Below are 25,181 nucleotides of genomic sequence, written 5' to 3' on the forward strand. Positions count from 1 at the left end.
TTTTTCTAAAGCAGTTTCTAAACTTCTTCAAGCCAAATACCCCCTAAGTCTAACAAATATCAACTGAATACCCCCGCCCCACACCCCCCAAGGCTCCGCCCCAGAGCTGCCCAGGCTCTTCCCGACCCCACCCCCATAATAATAGTACTAATTGTAATGTAATTTCTTCAATCTATTTTTCTTTTCTTTTTTTTTTATAATTCTTTATTCATTTTTCATCTTATATCAAATACATATATATTAAACATTTATCAATTAAAACATCATTGGAAATTCTATCATTAATGATATTAGTATATAATAATTTTATCCCATCCCACCCTCCCTTTCATTCTTACATTCAATCTATTTTTCATATACACATAATATAATCTTATTAATACATAATGGTAACCACAAAATAAAAAAACACAAAGCACACTGTACATGGAGAAAAAGCACAGTTACTTACCATAACAGGTACTATCAAGGGACAGCAAGCAGATATTCTCACATGTGGGTGACGTCATTCATGGAGCCCCGGTATGGACAGTTTTAAAAATCTGCCACTTTAAATTTTCAGAAACTTTGCAACTGCCCGCACTACACATGCACAAGTGCCTTCCCGCCTGACATAAGCGCGCGGTTCTTCAGTTAAGATAAGCCAGCTAAGAAGCCAACCAGGGAAGGAGGGTGGGTTGATAGAATATCTGCCTGCTATCCCTGGATAACACCTGTTACGGTAAGTAACTGTGCTTTATCCCAGGACAAGCAGGCAGCTTATTCTCACATGTGGGACTCCATAGCTTACTACAATGGGATGGAGGGAGTGTTGGTCATCAAGAAAATAAATTTTGCAATACTGTTTGGCCAAAGTGACTATCCCGTGAATGTATGATCCTCAGTTCCAAGTAGCAGCTTTACCAATCTCATCAATAGGAGCAGAAAGTAAGAAAGCAACTAAAGCTGCCATAGCTCAGACTTTGTATGCTGTTACATGACCCCCGAGTTACAGCCCAGTCTAAGCAAAACAGAAGGCAATATAGGCCACCAACCATGTGGAGACAGTTCTTTTGGATACAGGCCGGCCCAACCTGTTGGGATCAAAGGAAATGAACAGTTGAGGAGATGTTCTATATGGCTTAGTCCACTGTAAGTAATAAGTCAAAGCTCGTTTGCAGTCCAAAGTATGAAGAGCCATTTCTTCAGGAAGAGAATGAGGCTTTGGGAAAAAAAAAAAAAAAACACATTGGAGCACAATGGATTGATTCAAATGAAATTCTGTGACTACTTTTGGGAGGAATTTTGGATAGGTGCAATGCACTACTTTATCATGGTGGAACACTGTAAAAGGCAGGTCTGTCACCAGCACCTGGAGCTCACTCACTCGCTGTTGGTAGCACTGCTGTGTAGAAGGTTTTCTGGAGTCATCCAAAATGACCCAGACAGAATTAGAAAGATCAGTGTCAGCTGAGGTCATCCTGAAAGCTGTCAGGTGCAAGGATTATAGATTGGGATGTAAAAGAGATCCTTGACTCTGTGTGAGAAGAGATGGAAAAATCTGCAAAGGTAGTGATTCCTTGACATTGAGCTGAAGTAAAAGGGAGAACCATGGTTGTCTGGGCCACTGAGGGGTTATCAGGATCATGGTGGCTGACTCTCATTTGAGCTTGACAAGAATCTTGAGAATGAGAGGAATTGATGGAAACGCATAAAATAATTTGTGCGTCCAATCCAGGGGAAAAGCATCCGCCTCTAGATGTTGTGGAGAGTATTGTCTGGAACAGAATTGAGGCAATTTGTGATTGTGGGGGGGACATAAACAGGGTTATCTGAGGAATCCCCCAAAGAGAGAATATGTGAGGCAAGACCGTGGAGCTGAGCGTTCACTCGTGTGGTCGGAGAAATCTGCTGAGTTTGTCAGAGTGAATTCTTCTCTCCTTGAATATACTGTAGACTATTTTGAGGAATATGTTGTGAGCAATAACCCATTTCCAAATTTTCTCAGCCTCTTGACATAGAATGAGAGAACCTGTTCCTCCTTGTTTGTTTATGTAAATACATTGCCATTTGATTGTCCGTGCATATTAGTAGGACTTGATTGGATATCATGTGCTGATAAGTTTTGAGAGTATGGCAAATGGCCCAGAGTTCCAAGGGATTGATGTGGCATTGCTGCCCTTGGGCGGACCAGTAACCCTGTGTGCGAAGACCATCCAGATGAGCTCCCTAAGCATATTTGGATGAGTCTATTGTCAGAGCTTTCTGATGTGTAGGGATTTGAAACAACAGCCCTTTGGAAAGATTTGAGGAATTCATCCACCACTGCAAAGAATGATGAAGTGAAGACGTGACTTTAATCTCTTGCGAGAGTGGATTGAGAGCTTGAAACCATTGGCATGATAGTGACCACTGAGGCATCCTGAGATAGAGTCTCACAAAGGGGATAAAATGGACTGTGGATGCCATGTGACCCAATAATATCATCATCCGCCTGGCTGAGATAGATGGAAGGTGAGAAGCCTGGTTGCAAAGATGAATCAAATTATCTCGTCTTTGCTGAGGTAGGAACACCCAAAGTTGAATGGTGTCGAGTAGGGCCCCTATAAATTGTAGAGTTTGAGAGGGTCGAAGCTGAGATTTTAGAAAGTTAACTTTGAACCCTAACTGCTGAAGAAACAGAATTGTTGACGTTGTTGCTGAGAACACTCCTTGAGGAAAGGCATATTTTATTAGCCAATTGTTAAGATAAAGAAAAACTTGGGAGTCCTTGAGCCCTTAAAGCTGCTGCCACTACTAACAGGCACTTGGTGAATACTCTGGGTGAGGATGCCAGGCCGATGGCCAGAACCTTGTACTGAAAGTGTTGCTAAAACTAAACCCTGACAAAACAAAATTTTTTCTAGCTACCCCCAAAGACAAAATCAAAGACACCACAATTCAAGTGAAAGGATCAGCCTTCCCCCTCAAACAAACCTTAAAAATATTGGGAGTCACACTAGACAAACATCTATCCCTGGAGAAACACACAGATATCACAGTCAGGAAAAGCATCTCTGTGCTCTGGAAACTCCGCACCATTAAAAAATACTTTGATGAGACCTCATTCCGCCTGCTAATACAATCCTCCATCCTTAGCATACTGGATTACTGCAATATCATTTACCTGAGTTCCACGAAGAAAACCATTAGGAGACTTAAATTGATCCAGAACACCGTTGTCCGCCTCATATTCGGCCTGCATAAATGGGAACACGTCACCCCTTTTTACCACAAACTTCATTGGTTACCATTGGAATCCAGAGTCCTATTCAAATTCGCCTGCTTCTGTTACAAAACAGTATTTGGCTTATTCCCAAACTACATCAACCCTCACTTCTATCTGAATCACAACAACAAGCTCTCCCGCAGAATTCATCTGTTCGCCTTCTCCTCCCTAAAACTAAGTCACTCCAAAAGATTCCTTGACAAAACCTTCGCCTTCCAGGCTGCCAAATTGAACCCATGGCTAGCCCAAATGGTCCTCGAAGCCCCCACCTACCTCAGATTTAGAAAACTACTTAAAACTCACCTATTCCATGGACACGACCCTTAAAGCCCCCTCAATGAACCGAAACCTCCCCTCCCTCCTTTACTGTACCCCCAACCTACTCTCCCCAAACTTCTCCTCCCTTGACCTACTCTATCCAACCTCAACCACTTCATTGCTTGCAACTTTGTTCAATTGTCATGAACCGCTTGTAACTTTGACAAACAAATGTGAACCGCCTAGAACTCCCTGGGTATGGCGGTATACAAAAATAAAGTTGTTGTTATTATTATTATTATTGATGGGCTACTTGAAATCTCAGAAATTTCCTATGGGCAGGATGAATTGGTATGTAGGTATATGCTTCTTTTACAGCTAAAAGGGGATACAGAGTTGCCAAGGACAACATTCAAAACTTTTCTTTTACCATGTATTTCTTCAATTCCCCGAGGTCTAAAATTGGATGTAGACCTCCCATCTTCTTTGGGATGAGAAAATACCGGGGGTAGAAGCCCCAATTCTTTTGAGCAGGAGGTACTATCTCTATGGCATTCAGATGGAGTAGAGATTAATTCTCCTGAAGAAGGAGGGACGTCTGCTGAGGGTTTAAAGAAGACTCTTTTGGAGGATGATTTGGAACTGTAGTGATAAAATGAAGAGAGTAACCCTCTCGAATGTCTTTGAGAACTCACAGGTTGGTTGTTATCAGCATCCAGCGTGGATGGTATAGTTGGAGCTGACCTTCAATTGGGTGAGGAAGAGGCTGAGAAAGGGACAGCAGCTATGCTCTACATTAGCACGTCAAAAAGACTGAGCTGGTTTTTGTAGAGCTTCTGGTTGAGATGTTTGAGGCGGCTGTTGCTTTTGCTTCTTCTGCTGAGGTGGACAGGAGACAGAAAGTTTGGCAGAAAACTGCATCCGATATGAAGAGGGAGGCTTAGACTTTGCTCTGACTAAAGCATTCCAATTCTATTCGTGTTGAGTTAACTTTTGGGTAGCCACCTCAATGGAATCACCAAAAAGTTCTTCTCCCAAACCGGGAATATTAGCTAATCTGTCTTGGAGGTTGATGTCCATATCCGAGACCCTCAACCACACTAGGTGTCTTATAGCCACTGACATAGAAGATGCTCTAGATGACAACTCAAAGGCATTATAAGCAGATCTCACTAAATATTTTCTGGTTTGGGAGAGAGTTCAAAAGATGTGAAATTCCGGGAAGATATTGTGCAGGAATATATTTGTCAAAGGAAGGTAATTTTCATTAAATGTTTAAGATAACAGAACATATAGGAATTATAATTAAGGACTCTGTTTGCCAACATAGAATTTTGGTAAAGGTGACATACCGTTGGCTTATCTGCAAGTACCATCAGTGCAGTGGTTTGTCTCGGAGAGGGTGACCTTGATGAGAATGCACATTTCGAAGGAGAGGCAAGCCGCAATAATGGAGAATGTGGGCGTTGCTGCTTGTTCTGCATTAAGGGACTCAATGCTGTTGTGACCTGCGATGCTTTTTTGAGAAGCTGGCGGCTTCTTAGCTGGCTTCCCTGATGGTGCAAGATCTCCTGATACCGATGTCAATGCAGGAGCCTTCGATGTCGATGGTTGCGAGGTATTTTCGATGTCCATGGCCACGCTGAACAACTTCTCCTGCTGAAGTTGACGGGCTTTGATATAGCGCTTCTGTAGGATGGAACAAAGGGCGCAAGTCTCCACCCGGTGGTCAGGGTCTAGACATTGTAGATACCAACTATGAGAGTCAGTGAGGGAAATAGGCCTCCGACACCTACAGCACTTTTTAAAGCCCATCAACAGTTTCAACATGTACGAGAATAAACTCAATTTTTCCCAAGGAAAAAACTCCCAAAGGCCAAAGCCGATGAGAAAAGAAAAAGAGTTAAACTCATTGATTTTTTTTTTTTTAATCAAAGAAAGGAAAAAAATTGTATACTAGAAAAGTATACAAAAAATTTTGAGAAAAAAAGACACAAAGCGGGAAGGCAAAGCAAACTGGACAGAGTTCAAGTCAAAAAACGACTTCTTCGCTCTGCAGAAAACGAAGAACCGAGGAACCATGAGCCTACGTAGGGCGGGAAGGCACTTGCGCATGCATGGTGCAAGCAGTCACGAAGTTTCTAAAAACATAAAGTGGTGATCATTTTTAAATCTGTCTGTACCAGGGCTCCGTGGATGATGTCACCCACATGTGAGAATATGCTGCCTGCTTGTGCTGGGATAATGTTAATTATCATTTATATTTGGGGTTTTTTCAAAGAGGTCAAGGCAGATGACTTTATAATATGCAATGTCACCTCAATAACAACTATAGAAAAATAGACAAATATAGTGCAAAATATAGACAGCAGATATAAATTCTCAAAACTGACACATTTCGATCACTAAATTAAAAATAAAATCATTTTTCCTACCTTTGTTGTTTGGTGATTTCATGAGTCTCTGGTTGCACTTCCTTCTGACTGTTCATCGAATATTTCTTTCTTTCTGCCTCCTGCATGCTTCCTCTCCTCCGGACCTCATTCTCTTCACCTAACCAACATCTCTTTCTGTCCCTCCACGAGTCCAACTTTTCTTCTTCTCTTCTCCACCCCCACTGGCAACATGTCTCCTCTCTCTCACTATCCTTCTCTCATTCCCTCCCTTGCTACAAAGGGAGTGAGGATAGAGACAGAGAGAACCAGGTGCAACTCTCCCACTCCCTCTACTTCCATATCCAACAAATTCTCCCTCTCTCATCCCCCGGATCATATGCAGCATTTTTCACCACTGGCACCAGCCCCATGCCCATTTCTCCTTCTATCAACCCTCTCCAACACAATGCCACATCTCTCCTTCCAACACTATGTCCAATGTTCCTTCCCCCTACATCCCCTTCAATCTGTCTCTCTGTTCCCTCTCCACCACCATATCCAACATTTCTCCTTTTCATCCTTCTTTTCCCCATGCATCTCTACCTCACTCCTCTCTCTCTCTCTCTCTATGCCCAATTTTCCTCTTTCTTCCTTTCCCCATGTGCACCATTCTCTTTCCCTCTCACTCACGCACTCATGCTCAACAATTCTCCCTTTCTATTCCCTCCCTCCTATGTTCCAAGTTAGTAATCCCTTCCTCCCTCCCTTCTGTGTCCCATGTTCATGCTCCCTCCCTTCCTTCTGTGTCCCGAGTTTGTGCCCCCCTCCCTGTTCCAAAATTGTGCCTCTCCCATGTCTCAATGCATTCCAACCCCCCCCCCTCCTTTCTCCCTTTGTCCCAGATCATATCCCCTCTCTCCCTTATTTGCTTGACCTGCACTCACTTCCTTCAGGACTGTCCAACTGGACAGCTCCATCTGCCTTCAGCAGCACCTGTTCAGCTCTGATGTCGGAGAGAAGGTTTCCGGGTCAGCCACTTGTAGTGTGAAAGAGCTGCTGATACATCCTTGCAACAAGTGTCACTAAAGACAGGAAGGAACAGCCCACCTGGAAGGAGATAACTGGAATTCCCCACTGTCCCAGAAGGCTTTTCTCCAAAGTCAGCTCTGACATCGGAGGAAAGTCTTCTGGGTCAGCTTCGGTGGAGGGGGATGGGCAGGAAAGAGGGCTTAGAATCCCCGGCAGCGACATCGGTGGAGTGGGGCAGGCAGGCAGGCAATAAGTAGAATGAGGGCATGGAATCCTTGGCGGCAGTGGCCAGTGTGCGTACCCCCAACAAGCGGCTCGCGTATGGTACTGCATATGTTGAGAAACACTGCTCCAAAAGACTTAGATGCTATTATATAGGCCTTTAAAACCCTGGCCTACATTACAAGCTCATAAGTTTTAAGTTAGGCGCCACTCAGCACAATTCCATAATGGGTGTTTAAGTGTGATTTGTATACAACAGGTGTCAAACTTTAGGCAGCTATCTTTTTTAGGCACTAGTTACAGAATTGCTTTCACTTTACCCAATTGTTTGCAAAACTAAAAATTTTACCTGTTATGGATTGTTAAGATATTTGGCTGAGAAGATTTTACACAGTGGAATTAGTACTTATAAGGGAAGGAGAGAAGATAGTGGCATAGTGGTTACAGCTACAGCCTCAGCACCCTGAGGTTGTGGGTTCAAACTCCATTCTGCTCCTTGTGACCCTGGGCAAGTTATTTAATCTTCTACTGCCCCAGATACATTAGATAAACTGTGAGCCAACTAGGCTAGATAGGGAAAATACTTGAGTACCTGATTTGTAACCCTTTTTGAGCTCCTTTAGGAGGACGGGATACAAAATTGAATGACTAGATTATCTTATCTAAGAAAGTCCAAAAGGTTACCATTTTTTTGGAATGGGTTCTGAGACTTTTTCCTTCTTATTTTTGATTTAAATTCATTGTGATACAGCAAGATGGAAGGATGAAAAGGTTGTTTCTTTTATAGAACATCACAGTTTTTATTTAGTGGAAAGGCTCAAATGCGCCCCCCCACCAAGACTTAGGTCATTTCCTTTCATTAGTATAATCACGAACTTGCTGCCTGCATTGGTGTCCCACGCCTAGGAAGTGACATTAGAGGGATAGCAAACATGACACGGGCAGCAAGTTCATGATGCTGCTCACGCCATGAAATTAAATAAATTATGGGGGAAGGGAAGAGGGATGCGTGCATGGTAAGGGGTCAGGAAGGAGCGGGGAAGCAGAGAAGAGGGTGGGCGAGAGCCACCACTGCCCCGGTGCCACTCACCCTCACTGTGCTACTGGGTTCCCCTTTCCTCCTTTGATCCAGTTACCAGCACTTGATCTAAAAAAAAGTCAGACAAGACGCCTTATGGCCACCAACATGGCTGCAGCTCGTGATGTAAGTTCAAAAGTAGGTAGTATGAATCATATATTTCTGCAACTGAAAAGTCGAAGCAATGAGTTGTTGGAATCTCAACTGCTTACAGGATGGAACTGAACTGTGTTATAGCAGCGGCAAGCTTGATAAAGGGATATGAGCATTGATAAAACCCCTTTGGGTGAAACCTGTTGGCGGTAAAAATCCCTGAAAGCATGACCACAATTTTAAGCTAAGTACTTAAACTATTTATACACTAAAGGTGGAAAAATTATTTATAAAGTTATAGTTAAAAGTTTTGAAGATCCAGTGAGGAAGTAGTACATAATGAATATATTTGAGTGCTAGGTAGTATTTCTGAGGATCTATAAATGTTGTAACATTTGCTGTGAAGCGTGTCAGGAGGGGTCCTTCATATTACACACCTTTTGTTTTGATGTTTGTGTCAAATACTCTCTCCGAAGTTTTCTACTCTAACTATTGTGCTGTTTGGGGAATTTATTTCAGTCATGACATTCAGTATGACAGCTATACATAAAGGTTCTGACTTAACATAAGAACATAAGCGTTGCCTCTGCCGGGTCAGACCAGGGGTCCATCGTGCCCGGCAGTCCGCTCCCACGGCGGCCCCCCAGGTCCATGACCTGAAAGTGTTCCCTACCTAACCTAAAATATCCATACCCTATTCGCTCAATGTCCTGTACGGTAAACCTCTATCTGTACCCTGTTATCCCCTTCGCTTCCAGGAAGTCATCCAGTCCCTTTTTGAACCCCAGAATTGTACTCTGTCTTATTACCTCTCCGGGAAGCGCGTTCCAGGTGTCCACCACCCTCTGAGTGAAGAAGAACCTCCTTGCATTCGTTATGAATCTGTCTCCTCTCAGTTTTTCTGAATGACCTCTTGTTTTAGTTGTCCCTGCTAGTCTAAAGAATCTGTCCCTCTCCACCTTCTCTATGCCTTTCATGATTTTATAAGTTTCTATCATGTCCCCTCTCAGTCTCCGCTTCTCTGCACTCAACTTGATCATTAAACTATTAAGCTCTTAATATGTTCTAATGTATGTGGATTAAGTGTATATGTGGGGGGTGGGCGGGTAGGGAGAAGGGATTGGGACTTGTATACTGCCTTTCTTGCAGTTTTATAACCGCACTTAAAGCGGTTTACATACAGGTACTTCAAGCATTTTCCTTATCTGTCCGGGTGGACTCACAATCTATCTAATGTACCTGGGGCAGAAAGGATTAAGGTCTCCTTTTACTAAGCTGCGATAGCGGTTTTAGTGCGTCCTGAATTGCCCCGTGCGCTAGACCTTAACGCCAGCATTGAGCTGGTGTTAGTTTTGCGCGGGTTTAGCATGCCATAAAATCCTACGTGTGCTAAAAACGCTTTCACAGCTTAGTAAAAGGAGCCCTAAGTGACTTGCCCAGGGTCACAGGGAGCAGTGCGGGGTTTGAACCCACAACCTCAGGGTGCTGAGGCTGAAGACAACAGCGCAGACATCTTCTGTCTTTCTGACCATTTATAAGAATACCGCTATAAACTGTTCAAATGCTGTAAAATAATGATGAAAAAAATAATAATGGGTTGAGTCTAGTATATTGTTAACTATTGGAATCATTTTAACTAATGCATTTGTAAAATAAATCAGTTAGTAATTATGAGGAGGAACAAAGTTTCTGGTGGCCTGAAAAAGGAATGCTTAACCAAGTTCATCTTTGGTACTGAAAGAAAAAAAATATGTTTGTGTGTGTGAGAGGGATTATTATCGCAAACCAGTCTTTCTATTTTACTTCCTCCCTCAAAAACCGCAAGTATCTAAGAGGTGCTGATAACTTGTCAGTACATTAAGTAACTTGTGAAGTCAATCCCATAAAAAAAGAGGAGCTGTCATTCTGTTCAACCTTTTACTCAAAAACTGCAGCTTTTATATTGTTTGCTTTATGTACTTCCCTAGTTTACAATAATAGATAAGAATCTTTCTCCCTGCAGTTTTTCATTAATTTCTTTCCATTTTAATGAAAAACCTCAAGAGTAAGAGCAAGTTGGGGGCATCTTGCTGGAGAAGGGTGATGGGTGGAACCTAAAGGCAAAACAAATTATTTGAAGATCCTTAAAGTCTGTCTACACAGAAAAAGCAAAGATAGCATCAAACAGCATCCCAAATTTACAAGTCTGTGGGCGATATTTTTCCCAAGCACTGAGCAGCCTGTGGCTGTTGGATACACCAAGACAACCATTAAAAATGAAATACTTCTTGCTTCACCTTGCTACAATCAAATCAGAAAAAAAAGAAAAGAAATTTAAGCAAATCACAATGGATTCTTCCATCCCACTGAGCTACTTTGCAAAACAACAAACAAGGTGTCTGTCAGGTGTTCATGTCACAAGGGCTGGAGCATTATCCTGGTGTTTTATAGCAAACTTCACAGGGAGTATTGAGTTATTATGACATGAAGGGGTACATGTGCCAAAGAGAGATAAATCACTTGCTTGTTCACACATTGCACCAGAATGTGACAGATTTGAAAGTAAGGGGCTTACTAACTGTAAACTAAGGTCAGTCAGTAATACTGACTAGATAGCTGTTGGCCGATTCTCTGGCCGATTGTGGACCAGCAATCGATGCAATACCAAGTTTGCATTTAAATGATTTACATGCAAACCCAACAGATCAATTGCTCAGTGAGCGATTGACACTTACACAGAGCCTTACAGCAGTTACAGGGGAAGCAGTCTTCTGTCACTGCTGTTAGGGCTTCTTTATTTTTTTTTAGGCACATATGTAACACATGCACAATCTGCCCCATTAAAAAAAAAGAAAAAAGCCCCCCTGCACTGATGGCCCTCTACAATGACACCCCCCCAAACAGGCACCGTGACCCCTCCACAGCAGCAAAAGTGGCAGGAGGGATGTGTACTCCCTCCTGCCTGGCCGAATACCCCTGCGCAATGCCCCCACCTGTTCCTGGACCCCCGCACCCACTCAACCATCCCCAAACCTTCCCCTTCCCCCCTTTTTAAAAATCAGCGTAACACTGGCCACCCTCTACTCTTCAGTTACTACAGATGATTTTAGTGACAGGTTACAGATCACTAACATCAGGTCAGCAATTTCATGTTTGAATTCTTTTAGTACCCTGGGATTTATCACTTTTTAACTTGTCGATTTGCCTTAGTACAAACTTCCAGATTCACCGAAATTTCTTTCAGTTTCTCCACATCACCCTTGAAAACCCACTGCACTCAACTACATATCTACAGTAGTCTATAAAGTATTTAGAGGAACACCATTGCACAGCACACTCACAAGTTAAAGAAAAACAAGAGAACATGAAAAAGATAAGAAAGTGGAGGCAAAGCCTCAGTTCGGCTTCATGGGCTCAAAAAACTCCACTTTCCCAAATCATATTGAATAATCAATCAACCTTATGTCTACAGCAGCGTCCTCCACTCAAATCATGTAGGATCAGAAATTTTTCATGTTGCAGGGCAAGTTCAAAATACCACATAACGCACAGTTCCAGCATTACACACTTAAAGGCAAAGAGAAAGCAGATACTTAGGGCTCCTTTTACGAAGGCATGGTAGCGCGTAATACCATGTGCTAAACTGCTACCGCCTCCTCTTTAGCAAGCGGTAGTTTTTAGGCTAGCGTGGGGGTTAGCGCGTGATGAAAAGTCACGCGCGCTGAAGCCGCTACTGCGGCTTCGTAAAAGGAGCCTTTAGCTGCTAGTCAAGAAGTGCCAGTTGTGCCAAATCCCCATACAGGCCAGCAAACACACTTCTCTGCCTCCCTCAGCTCCTCCAAGTCTGCTACTCTAGCCTCAAGGGAAACGTACTCATTCTCTGAGAGCTAGGAGCTCTTTGCACCAAGTACACACATATGACTTCTCGCCAACTGGGAAAAAATCATACAGTGCAAAAGACTGGATAGCACCCCTCTTGCTGCTGGATAACTGACCCCGAACCTGTTATAAACTGAATTATCAAGCTGCTCTCAATTTTCTCACAGAGCGATGTTCATTTGAAAAGATTTGTAAAGATAAGAAAAAACAAAGTATTTTCATACAAGTGTTTGAAAGACCGTAAAGACATTTATTTATTTATTTACTTTTGTAATCAAACTTGGAGCGTAACCAGAACTAATAAAGTTGCAACGACTAAAAAATATACTTTGGTTCATCACTAGAGGGCGCAACTCTCTTCTTGAAGAACTCTATACCTCTGAGTGACTTTCAAACGTGACGGTTGCAATCCTGAAGTTTGGTTACCAATTTGAATGAGAAGACAGTTCTTTATTTGAACTCTAATATTTTTCTGACTTCCACTAATATTTAACTATTAGTACCCCAGTGACATTATAAAGAAATTATAGCTGGATAACTGTATGCATCTTGTAATTGAGCTGATTAATTAATTAGTTCTTATTAAGCTACTAGGAATATATTAGACAAGTATAGAGATTTTATTATATGCTTTATTTAGTGTTTCTTTCTTAGATAGTCTTAATGTTATATTGTATGCTTATTTAGTGTTTGATTCTTTGCAGGTAATGAAATATAAAGAGTTCTCCTGTTGTCCTAATTAAAATAACTGACAATAAATGAAGACTATAAGTAAAGAAATGAGCTAGGGATGTGTGGGAGAGGGGAAGGTGGGAGGGAATGGAGATTAAGGGCTTCTTTTACTAAGGTGCATTAGGGTCTTAACGCGCAGAATAGCGAGCGCTAAATTGCCACACGCATTGGACCTTAATGCCAGCATTGAGCTAGCATTCTAGCTCAATTCTAGAAGCGTACCGTGCGGTTTAGCGCACTGTAATTTTGTGCGTGCGCTAAAAACGTTAGTGCACCTTAGTAAAAGGAGCCCTAAGCCAGACCCTGCTCTGCCTGCCAGAAACTATCTCTAGCAGAAGGTTCAAGCTTACAAAACTGTAGAACTATAAAAGGCTATTATTCTATTGAGACTAGCTAAATAAAGTTTGCTCTTTTAAGATCTAAACTGTCTATAGAAGGGAACCTACAATTGAGCTTTTCTCCCCAAACCTATCAAAGCTCAGAACAAAATAATGTATTCTTACCCAAAGATATATCTTCTACTCTTCTCCTCTCAGAAACAGAATGTCCTCTTCGCTCTTTCTCTCCTCTTTTCTCCTTTCCTCCACGTTCAACAGAGCCTTCTGTAAAATAATCAGAACGTGTGAATATCCCAGCCTAGATGTTCCAGTTCCTACCTAGAAGTACTATGGAAGATCAGGCTAGAAACCTGCACAGATACTTCAATGAACCAGAAAACATTCCACTAGGTTTGCAATAAATAATAAAGGGCTCCTTTTACGAAGCCGTGTTGGCGGTTTAACGCGCATAATAGCACGTGCTAATTTGCTGGCCAAACTAGCCGTTACCGCCTCCTCTTGAGCAGGCGGTAGTTTTTCGGCTAGTGCGAGGGTTAGCGAGCACTAAAAAGGTGCGTGCAATAAAGCCGCTAACACGGCTTTGTAAAAAGAGCCCAAAATGTTGTTTTCCAGAAAGACTGAAAAAAAACTTTTTGAAAATGGAACTCTACAATATCATAAAGTGGGAAAAAAATACCAGTTTAAAATGTTGATTAAAATGATGAGATAAAGAAAGTTAAAATATATGCCTGCAGTATTTTGAAAAAGTAATTGAAAAGGAACGTTCCTGATTGACTGATCCTTTCAGAGAACAGTCAGGAAAAATGTGAGGGCCTTTGTTTCATGCTGTACAAACAAGGAGGTGCAAATTATTCATCAGAGGGACATACAGAGCAATCTTCATAACCATTTGTTTTTCCATAAATGGGAGTGATAATATGCAACATTGTTTCCAGGCAGCTAAAAAGCAAATGGATAACCCAGTTGCATTTTGCATAATGTTATATGAAATAAAACAGTATTATAGAAATATACTATGGGCTCCTTTTACAAACGTGCACTAGCGTTTTTAGCGCACGCTGCCCAAAAAACTACTGCCTGCTCAAGAGGAGGCGGTAGCGGCTAGTGCGCGCTATTCTGCGCGTTAAGGCCCTAACGCACCTTTGGAGCCCTATATATCAAAAGGAGCCCTATATATCAAATCTAAATAAGTAAACATAATGCAGCATGGATCTTCTAATTTATAGATTTACAATTTATAGATACATCAGTATCAAGAATGGAAGATTAAAACCATTTCTATAGATCAGTGGTCTCCAACCTTTTCTATGTAAAGGGCTGCAAAGTGGGTATGAGAAAACTCTGAGGCCACCAAAGATTTTCATTTACAAATGTAACTTTAAATACTAATTTTGATTCTACAAGCAACATCATGTGGGTAGGTGCGGTCTCCGTCTCTAGCTTTTAACAGGCCCAGTTAAAAGCCCACCTCTTCGAGAGTGCTTTCGACTCCTAACTCCTTTCACTTTGGGTTCTGCATCCCCAACCTAATGTGTCATGTCTGTCTGTCCAAGTTAGATTGTAAGCTCTTCTGAGCAGGGTCCGTCTATAAATGTAGTAGTAAGTATCTTAACCAATACTTTGGCTTTGAACTTAAAAATAACTTCGGCCAGGGAGTGTAAAGGAGCCGGCCAGACCACGGGCCGCAGAACATTACCTGGGAGCCACGAGTGAGGTCGGAAGGGATGAGTCGCATCCGTGCATCCTTGCTTAAAGTGCCTCGCATGCGCCGAAGAAACCACCGCTGAGTCCTTCTACTGCGCATGCGGGGCCACAGAGCTACGGATCACGGAACACGCAGGTGGGAATGCGCACGCGCGCTTAGGGTATTATTATTGGTGATATCTCCAATACCACTGGCTTCCAATTCAGTTTTGTATTAAATTTAAAATTCTTATTTATCTTTTAAATCAATTCATTGTAATAGGCTTTCTTATTTTTCTTTCTTTACTTATTCGTCCTTATTGTCCAACAAGAGTTTTACGTTCCTTTAATGATCAGCATCTTCATCTCCCTTCTGCTCATTCAGTTCATTATAAATTTACTAGAGAGAACTTTTTTTTTTCATCTTTCACCATCTCTCTGGAATTCCCTTCTGTCTTCAATACATCTTGAATTTACATATTTAAGATTTAGAACTTTGTTAAAGACTTATCCATTTGAATAAGATTTTTCTATTCAGTTGGAAGGCTCTGATATGGTTCGGATTTACTTGCAATGCAGCCTGCAATTTTTAATTTAATTTAATTTTTTAAATTTTACTTCAGATGTAGCTAATTTTATTGTATGTTTTATTGATTATGTGAATCGCTCTGTTCTTGTATAAGGAAGGGCAGTATATTAAATAAAATAAACCATATTCTATACTATATGCAACTTTCTGGAATGCCCTTGACCTGCCTATGCCCTTTAAATAGCCAATCCCCCCTTTTGTATTCTGCACCATGAGAATTGGGAGCACAGTTTTATAGAATAACAGGTGACAAGATGCCCACACAAATCCAAATGGGAGCCAATTAACATCAAGAAGTGATTGTTAGTGCCCAATTGATGTTAATTCGCTCGTTACCCAATTTAGTTGTGTCTGCAAATCAGGATCACACCCAAATTTGGGTGCACAAATTTGAGTGCTCTTTAGAGAAGCCCCTCATTCATACATGCTAAGATTCTTAATTTCTCAACCTGTGAGTATCTGACCACAAATTCTAAATTGCAGCAGAGCGTTCATTACATTTTTTGGCAATTGGCCCCTCGCTCCCCCAAAGCTAAAAAAGAAGATCCTCAGCATATGGACTTCTGCCTCAATTTAGAGGAGTCACTACCTCCAGTCCCCAACTGGTTAGTTTTCAACCTAGCTGGTTGGGTTTTATCTGGCCATCCAGGCAATGTAAATACTGGTTTCAAACTGCCCCCCTCACAGCTCACCTGGGGGCCAATGCACTAAACTGTGCTGCCTATTAGTGCAATGGTTTTCCTGTGCTAATCTTAATCTTGATGTAGGAAGAAGAATTAGCATGAAACCACTGGATTATAGGGTAATAATAACAATAATAATAACTTTATTTTTCTATACCGTCCACACCCAAAGAGTTCTAGGTGGTTTACAGAGTAAGAGGATTGAACAGGTCAGTGATACAACAAAATACGTAAGAAAGCACAGTGCAATATTCATTTATAAAACTACAGTATGAATACTATGATGTAGTCATTGATAAAGTAACAATTTTTTTAAACAAATGGCTTAACTGATTTCCTAAAAGTACAATAAGATGCAGTCTATCGAATCATATCATCTAACCAAGCTTGAACTATACCTGCTTATTAAGCATGCAAACCATTGCTTAACAAATTGACAATTTGGATATGCATTTATCAACAAGGTCTACTGTTAAGATGTGTTATATTACTTCTAACCTGTGCCATGTTAGCAAAATTAGACCTAGTTGCTAATAACTGGGATTAATAGTAAAATAACACATCTTAACGGTAGCACATGTTAATGATTTCTCCTTTTAGAGATTATAGGGGGGCATTAGAGGTATGGGATGTGGCCCATTTGGACCACCTTAGTCAGCTATGGGATTGGAGGATGAGAGTGGGAGGGAATGGGGACTACCTATGTGGTTTGTGGAGTTGGAGAGATTGGGGATTTCGGGCGTTACCAGTGACATTTGTGGGGTTATATGGAAGAATCAGAAGAGGAAGAGAACAGAAGAGGAGTCTGGTTATATAGATATATATTTTTTTTATTACGTATTATTATTTTTTAGATTCCCTTTCCTCTCAGTGCATGCCTGCTTCATGCACTGACAGGAAGGGAGACATTTACTCTTGATGAACAAATGGCTGCATCTTACCACTGTGGTGTGCACTGTATTTTTTGACAGCACACAATTTTTAACACAGCAGTAATTTGCATGTTATTAGTTTACTGCATTGGAAGTAAAAATAATTTTAGTGTATCCATTAAAATACAGGAGCTTAGCACAGTGTTCTAATATATGGTTTTCTACATCAAGGCCCAGGTATGTTAAAGAGCAAACAGTAGGATCACCATAGCAGCTATGTTCAGATGCAGGAAGAAGCAAACATTAAGGCCCGGATGCACTAAACTCACCGTGCATTTTAACGATCATCACTAAACCAGTTTAAACTGGTTTAGTGTCAAAGTAATTTATCGATTGATGAACACAATGGCTCACCATGGGCTTTTCTGTGCATTTGTTGCAGCCTCCGACTTTGCAAATGAGCTCATTAGTATTAAAATTAAGTCATTAATATTAAAGCAAGCACTCCAACCGATGCCCTAACATCATTTAGGGAAGCACAAAATCTAGTGCCGAAATCTAACAACTCGAAATTACCAACAGATCTGCCATATATGGGTGTTTTAAAGGCACTTAGTCAGCAATGGACCTCCAGATCAGCAGTAGGGATGCCCACTACCTCCTGCCTCAGAAACACATACCCCCCCCCCATGCTCCTGACACCTGCTGGTGCTGGAGTGCAAGAGTAGCTGAGTACAAAAGGGGGTGAATATTGCAAGCAGAGGTCAATGTAAACTGCTCTGAATTGTTTGTGGTATAGCGGTATATAAAAATAAAGTTATTATTATTAACCAAGATGAGTGAATGCTGGAGCAAGTGCTAGAGGAAGAGATGATTCTTGAGGATGGGTGACAAAGAAAAGGGGGAGGGGTGAGAGATAAGAGAGCATAGAGAAAAGATAAATTCTGGAAGCATGAATTTAGGGGATTAATAGAAGGCATGTTGGAGGAAAGCTGGAGGGATAAGGAAGGAGTGATGAGTAACGTTGATTAATCCAATAGAAAGGGATAAAAGCTGGGGAGAGTGAATGACAAGGGAAGGGATGGATGTTAGGGATGGAGGACGGTTCCAAAAAAAGGCGTAAGCATTATACAGGCCGGGCAAGTCATAAGGAAAAGGTGTGAATAGTGGAGGCCAGGAGTGAGTAGGCAAAGTGAGAAGTATGAGGACAGGGTGATAATGAGGGAACAGGTGCATATGGAGGATTTATTTCCTCCTCAGAGTTGGCAACACTACCATGAAGAAATTAAATTCATTGCTCCAATGAGTTTGGTTCTTTGGTTGTACATGGAGGGAAAATACTCCACAAATAATTTCTCCTCCAGGCAGTATCCATCCCAATACTCAACTATATTTCAAGGTCTCCACAGTCATAAAAAAAAAAAAAGCTGTGGCAACACACACCTGCCTTCCCGCCAATTAATTCATTCCTTGCTGCATGCTGCTACTGTGATAGTCTTTAAAGGGCAAATTCTATAAGAAGCGCCCAAAAGTTAGGTACTGTTCAGCGTGGTTCAAGTAAAATTGGGTGCTATTTAGTGAATCACGCTGAACAGCACCTATTTTGGAGGTGCCCATTAAATAGGCCAGCTCTAGGCACAACTACAAGTTAGACGTCCATGTGAGCGCTTAAGCACTCTTAAGAGCAGTGATTCTGTAGGAAGATGCCTAACATGTGGCCAAGCCCCGTCTAACATGCATAGTGCCTATTTTTTTTGAAGGCCGCCTAAATTTTTAGAGGCGCCTTGTTACAGAATTTTGCTTTCTTGATAGGCGCCTATGTTGCAATCAGTGCTGATTAAAATGCTCAATTAAGATTGTTATTCAATTTAGATAGGCGCCTATCTAGTTGGGCACCTCCAAAATAGGTGCCTAATTTTAGGCGCTGGTTACAGAATTTGGGCCTAAGTCTTTTAGGCTAGCTGTGCTCAATTCAAATATTGTGAGACTGGCACATCTGATATCATTCATTTACAAAACAATTGAGGTGTCAGCATTTAGGAGGAATGGATCACTATCAAGAAGGATTGGTGTCATTAGTTCTCTGTCTTTGGGGTACAGTACTGACCAGCACACTAGGAACTATATACTAAAGATATTCTCCCGTTTTGTGTCTTGGGTAAAAAAATTCTTGGTAAATAGGGTCCATGTGATTGTGAATGAAGAGATGAAGATCAATGAGATGGAAAACAGAAATCCAAAAGTATAAAAAGAAAGCAGTTAACTCAGTATTGAACAGAGCACCAAAGGCCATTGCATAAGTTGAGTCAAGTGCAATAGATTGTCTCTTTGCTAAATGTAGATTTCTAGCCTCCCGATATGTATCATGTCTCTTTTTTCCTAAGGTAAAATGAAGATAATAGAATCAAATATATACCATAAAATTGAGGGTCAGTGATCGCTTCTTCACCTAAACAGCAAACAAAAACAATAAAAGTGTCTCAGTATATTTGTGAATGTATTGGAACAAGTAGTAATTCAGAATCTGTTCTGGCGTTAAATATGAGACATATTCCTATGATAACTTGTACACCAGCATCCCATAAAAAAAGGAATATGAAAATAAAAAGATATTTTCTACCATACATCTTTTTAAAATCCATTTTCAGAGAAATTCAATTTGTCAAGTATGTTTCAAATTAAGGAACAATAACAACATGCTAAAGATGGAGCAGAAAGGTAAGAATGAGAGAAGGAAAGGAGATCAAAGCCTCAAAACATTAAGGGATGTTTTTGCTCTCCAGTGTATACCCTAAAATTGAAATCCTAAATCATTTCAATTGGGATTATAGAATAGCTCCAGATTAACAGGGGTAGGGCCTGAGCGGACTGCTGGGCACAATGAACCACAGGTCTAACCTAGCAGCGGCAATCCTTATGTTCTTATGATTATATGCTTACTGTTAGTACTATAGGCAACTTGGAGACCCACTATACATTTGAACTTCAGTATCTTGACCTGCAGATGAATATGTTTGCACTGAAACTAAATCCACTTTGAGCTAGTGTGAATATTAATTTTTTTTTAGTTCTTCTAGAATTGCAACTTCTGAGGCAGACGGTCTTCACCAAAACATGGCTCTCTGTTGAGTCCAGCTGCAAAACTGTTTTACCTTCACATCTTTGTCTTATGGCGAAATTTTACAATATGACTTCTGTTTGGCTTATTTTAATTTGTTCAATACACAAATTTTGCACCTCTGATGCCTCCCTCCATCCTTCATTTCTGGAAGCACATTTGGTCCTCTACTTTTTTTGGGTGTGTTACCGTATATACAGAGATTTGCTCTCCTTTGGTTCCTGCTTTCTTTTTGGCACTTCAGAACTGCTGATATTTAAACATGCGTGTCTACCATTTTAAAAACCTAGAAGACTATTTTTCCCGATTAGTTATAAAATCTGCAATCATTTAGCGTTATTGATTTTGGGGGATGAGATAGTAGCTTAGCAAGGGTGAGAAGCACTCAGGGCATTGGTGCCTCTCTCTTGCTTTCATCTCTGCCCCTCCATCTTCTTCCCCAATCCCCTCCGTCATGTGTGCCCCCTTCCCTTCCCCTTTACCTCTAGTTGTTCACCCCTCAAGCAACAAGAACTTCAACGTGCTCCGCTTGTCCTCCCTCTGACGTCACTTCCTATTCGCAGTTGTGAGCAGCACGTTAAAGTTGTTGCTCATGGCAGTGAACAATTAGAAGTATGGAGGAAGGGAAGAGAGGCGCTTGCATGGTGAGGGCGGAGTGGGAAGAAGCAGGGGGCCAAAAGGAGGAAAGTGCCAGTGTCCCCACCAACATGGCACCCGGGATGGACTGCTCCCCTCTTACTATGCCACTGGGGGAGGAGGGTGGAAGGGATTAAGGATGTGATGTAATTCTCTCCTGTAGAGCAAAACTCAAAATGAGCACTTTTACAAAACCTGGACATCCCTTGGAGGAGGGGTAAATCCTGCTATCAATCTGATATTTGATTAGCTTTAACCTGATCTATACATTGATGATTGGATCTAGGGGTTGTAATGAGTTTAGTTTAGCCCCACAGGAAGATTATGATGACAGTCTCCGTCTTACCTAGAATATAACCCCCAGAACTCTTATCAACTTGCAATATCTCACTCCAGATTCCAAAAATGAACAAACCCCCCTTTTAAGACTCCTTACTCCTGAAAAAAGACAACTTAGACCTTGGCCCCATAAACATGAGGCACTGGGTGAGAGGGAAGATAGGTATCATTATGAATTATCTAAAGAGGAAGAGGAGATGATTTGGGAACCATATGGAGAAGAGGAAGTACCTATGGATCTTGTGGAAGAGGGGGATGTAGAAGAAGATATAGAAGTGGAAATTTAGGGAAGAATAGGAACAGATGGGGAGGAGAGCCATATGAACAATTCCATGTGGGTGATGAATTCCTCTTCTTGCCTACTGAGACAAGGAAAGTCTCAAAGAAGGATTTAGGAAGACTGGAATGATGGAATTCCATTCTTCTGTGTGAAAGGCCTTTTTTTACAGAACCCTTGGATAACCTAGGGAGAAACCAGGAAGAAATGTGCATATGGACTAATTTGCATATGTGTTCTTTTTTTTTTTTTTTTTTTGCAAAGCTGGAAAAGAACAAAAGCCAAGAACTATTTGCTTGAGAATGAAATTATCAGGACATGGACTCAAGAGAGATGACAATTTATGATTTGAATATATTGTCTTTAATTTTTCACCTTTATAACCATTATAGTACTGATTGGAAGTAACCTCTCGAGCTTTACAAGGGCTAAGAGGGAGGCAACCCTCAGAGGGAGGAATGCTGGCCTTAGTCTAACCCTGGTAAGTCTCTCTGTGGTCCTAGGACTCTTAACATGGATTAAAAACTCCTGAAGGATCACTTAATTTGGGTGAATTGGTACAGCTGAGACCTGACTACCAGAAGTGCCCAATCAGAGGAGTGTGATAGGGTAGCGGGAGGGAGAGTTTGACCTAGGGGGAAGGAGGAATAAGAGAGAGAGTTGGATCTGAAGCTAGGCACAGGGAGGGAGTTGGATCTAGGTGTAGAGGGAAGGAGTGAGAGAGTTGTACCAGGGGTACAGGAAGAGAAAAAGGGAAGGAGGGATTTGGACCTGGGAAAGAGGGATCCAGAGGTAGAGGGGGAGCAGGAGAGGGAGAGAGTTGGACCCGAGGGTAGAGGGAGGGAAGAAGGAAGACAGACCTGTTAAATGCAGGATGGGGATGGTGAAATATGGGGATGGTACCAATATGATGGGAACGGTGCGAGGACAGCACTAATAATGACAAGGATGGGGTGGGGACAGATAAGAATTGAGTGGGGACTGGTAGGAATGGGGACCAGAATGTGTCCCCACAAAAATCTCTAATATACATCTAAGATTCTGCATGTAACACTTCTAGATTCTGAAAGAGCATTTACATGTGTAAGCGCCAAAACTTAGATATGCCTATTGCTGAGTTGCCTCCAATGATGTTTTAAACACTGACATATTTAAAATGGTTGTTTCTATCATTTGAAGCTGTTATACACATCTGCATTCTTGTATGTATTTTAGAAAAGGCTCCATGTCAGCAGATTCTTTTCTAAAATACTACCAGAATTGCACGCATCCAAAATTGGATGACTGAATTCTAATTTCTATGTTCTATCTAAAATAGGGCTGCACTTATGTATTTGTAGAAATAGATGGATACATACATTTAAAAAAATACACACACACACATATACATGCACATATCACTGTACTTCTGCATCTCCTTATCTGCTCTCATTTCCTCCACCCTGACCAATGTTCTCTGTGCTCCAAAATCATTTAGAAAACACCAGAATAAAAATATGAAGGGCATCCAAAATGTCACCAGCTGATATGAGGCTCCTCCTACTTTGCCTCTCTTTTGTTGTTTACTTCATTTCTTGAGCAATGGTTTTAAGCAGTTACGCTGTCATAATAATATTAATGATGCACATTGGAATCATCATACATTAGAGAAAAAAAGAACATCCAAAACTAGCAATTCTGAAGTTTGATTTTATGCCACATGGCAATGTACTGCATTGGCCCATCAATGAATATATTAGCCTGCATTTATCTGTCAAGATGACTAATATAGCAAGGGTTCAAAAGAAGTTTGGACAAGTTCCTGGAGAAAAAGTCCATAAAAATGATTAGTTACATATGTTGGAGAAAGCTATCCCTTGTCCCTGAAAATGTGATATAATCTAATATACTTTTTCAGATGTACTGGGTTCTTGTGATCCTGGTTGGCAACTTTCAGTTGATCAGATTTGGCAGGACTTAACTTAGGTTCTTATGCTCATTAAATAATCAAGATCATCTTCATTAATACAATGGTTTCATTGATTTGTAATAGATGCAAAGTAAGTTTCTTACCATCTTCTGGCCCATGCATGAAGTATGCAAGAACGGTATGATTATCTGAACCATATTTATTCTCTGCCTGCAAGGTATAACGACCATTGTAGAAATGAGTGGGACTGTCCAGCTGTAGGCAACCATGGTATTCACTGCTGTTATTACTAGTTTCGTGGATCATACTCCAGATGTAATTGCTCTCACTCAGAACTGCCCCCTCGTGGAACCACTGCAACTTGGGCTTTGGGTTTCCTCTAACGCTGAACGGAATACACCAATGATAATCGAGTGTCGGAGAGCCCATAAATATGATCTGTGGTGGAACTACAGTGCAAGGAATGAAGAACATACAACAAATTAGCAGGCGTTCTTTTTTTAATTCTTTATTCATTTTTAGAACTTACAATAAGTGTATAAGCAAATAAAAACATTTTTTAACTTCAATACAACACTTAATAATTTGCAAAAAAATCAATTTAGAATTTATCTCTCCCCCTCCCCCTTAATCAATAATAATCTTTGAACACATAAAAACATATTATAGTCCCCGTCCTTACATTTATACAAAGACCAAAATCTACCTCCCCTCCCCCCATCTTAGACATGCATATTTAAGGGGAAAAATAGTATTCATTCGTTATAATAATTTGTTATAGGCTCCCAAACATTGTTAAATGTTCTTAAATATCCCTGCTGTGTGGCTATTACCCTTTCCATTTTATATATATGACAAAAAGAATTCCACCAGAAACTATACTTCAATGTATTCCAATTTTTCATAATCTGTTATATGGCAACTCCTGTTATTGCCATAGCTTATTATTGGTAAAAGATATTTGACTTTTAGCCTTCATTGACAGGTCTGACCCAGCAGAGGCACGGCTTATGTTCAAAAAATACAGTATCATACAATAATGCCACCAGATTTTCCAATAAACAATTTATTTGACCCCATATTGATTTCCAAAAAGCCAAAACAAATGATCCAAAGTCCCAACTTCAAGATGACAGTGCCAGCATCTATAGCTATCTGTAAACGAATTGGGGTCCAAAATGCTCTATGTAACAGAAAAAAACCAAGTTTGTCTCATAGATGCAGACACTGTACATCTCATCCTCTAAGTTCAAATTCGTGCAGGCGTTTTTATAACATGTATAGCCAGGCAAAATATGCAATTATGTGTTGTACAGTGTTATGCTTCATTGGTTACTAGCAGCTCATGAATGGAAGAGTTACACAGCAGTGATAAAACTGCTCATAACGATGCCACTCCTTGATTTAGATAGTGAGTCCACTGGGGACAAAGAAAGTACCTGCATATAATGTGTACAGCACTGCATACGTCTAGTAGCCCTATGAAAATAACCAGTCACTGTAGTAGCATTTATTTATTTTATAGCCCACTTACAACTAAGTGGCTCACAAAATAAAACATATATAGTAATAAAACAGTACAACAAACACAAAAGAACACTATACATGGAAAGGGCAAAGAGTACTGCATAAATAATCTTAATTTGGTTTGGGTTTCTTGCTCTTTAGAACACTGCGGATGCAGACTCTGCTCTTTGACATCTTTTGACATAATATATCCGACAGAGTATTGGTGACCCCTGAAGCAGATGGTTATTTGCTGAAACACAGGTCTTTTTATCTGTCAGTGCTTTGCAAATAAAAGAATACTTTATATTTTATACTCAAATGTAGGATAGTTCTTGG

At 40.9% G+C, this 25,181-nt stretch overlaps 1 protein-coding gene across 5 annotated transcripts in view; it reads right to left on the reverse strand.

Annotated features, from left to right (window-relative positions):
* NTRK2 (neurotrophic receptor tyrosine kinase 2) overlaps positions 1 to 25,181 on the reverse strand; it is a 546,312-nt gene that overhangs the window by 380,327 nt on the left and 140,804 nt on the right. For 4 of the 5 annotated variants that reach the window (XM_033927863.1, XM_033927846.1, XM_033927883.1 and 1 more), the window contains 3 exons: positions 23,480 to 23,785; positions 19,474 to 19,506; positions 13,396 to 13,494 (listed from right to left, as the gene is read on the reverse strand). In XM_033927863.1, the coding sequence (XP_033783754.1) occupies positions 13,396 to 13,494; positions 19,474 to 19,506; positions 23,480 to 23,785 (438 nt within the window). The remainder of the gene's footprint in view (positions 1 to 13,395; positions 13,495 to 19,473; positions 19,507 to 23,479; positions 23,786 to 25,181) is intronic. The other variant, XM_033927854.1, reaches the window with a different exon arrangement.

The sequence above is a fragment of the Geotrypetes seraphini genome, chromosome 1, assembly GCF_902459505.1.
Source record: "Geotrypetes seraphini chromosome 1, aGeoSer1.1, whole genome shotgun sequence".
In the NCBI taxonomy this organism is placed as follows: domain Eukaryota; kingdom Metazoa; phylum Chordata; class Amphibia; order Gymnophiona; family Dermophiidae; genus Geotrypetes; species Geotrypetes seraphini.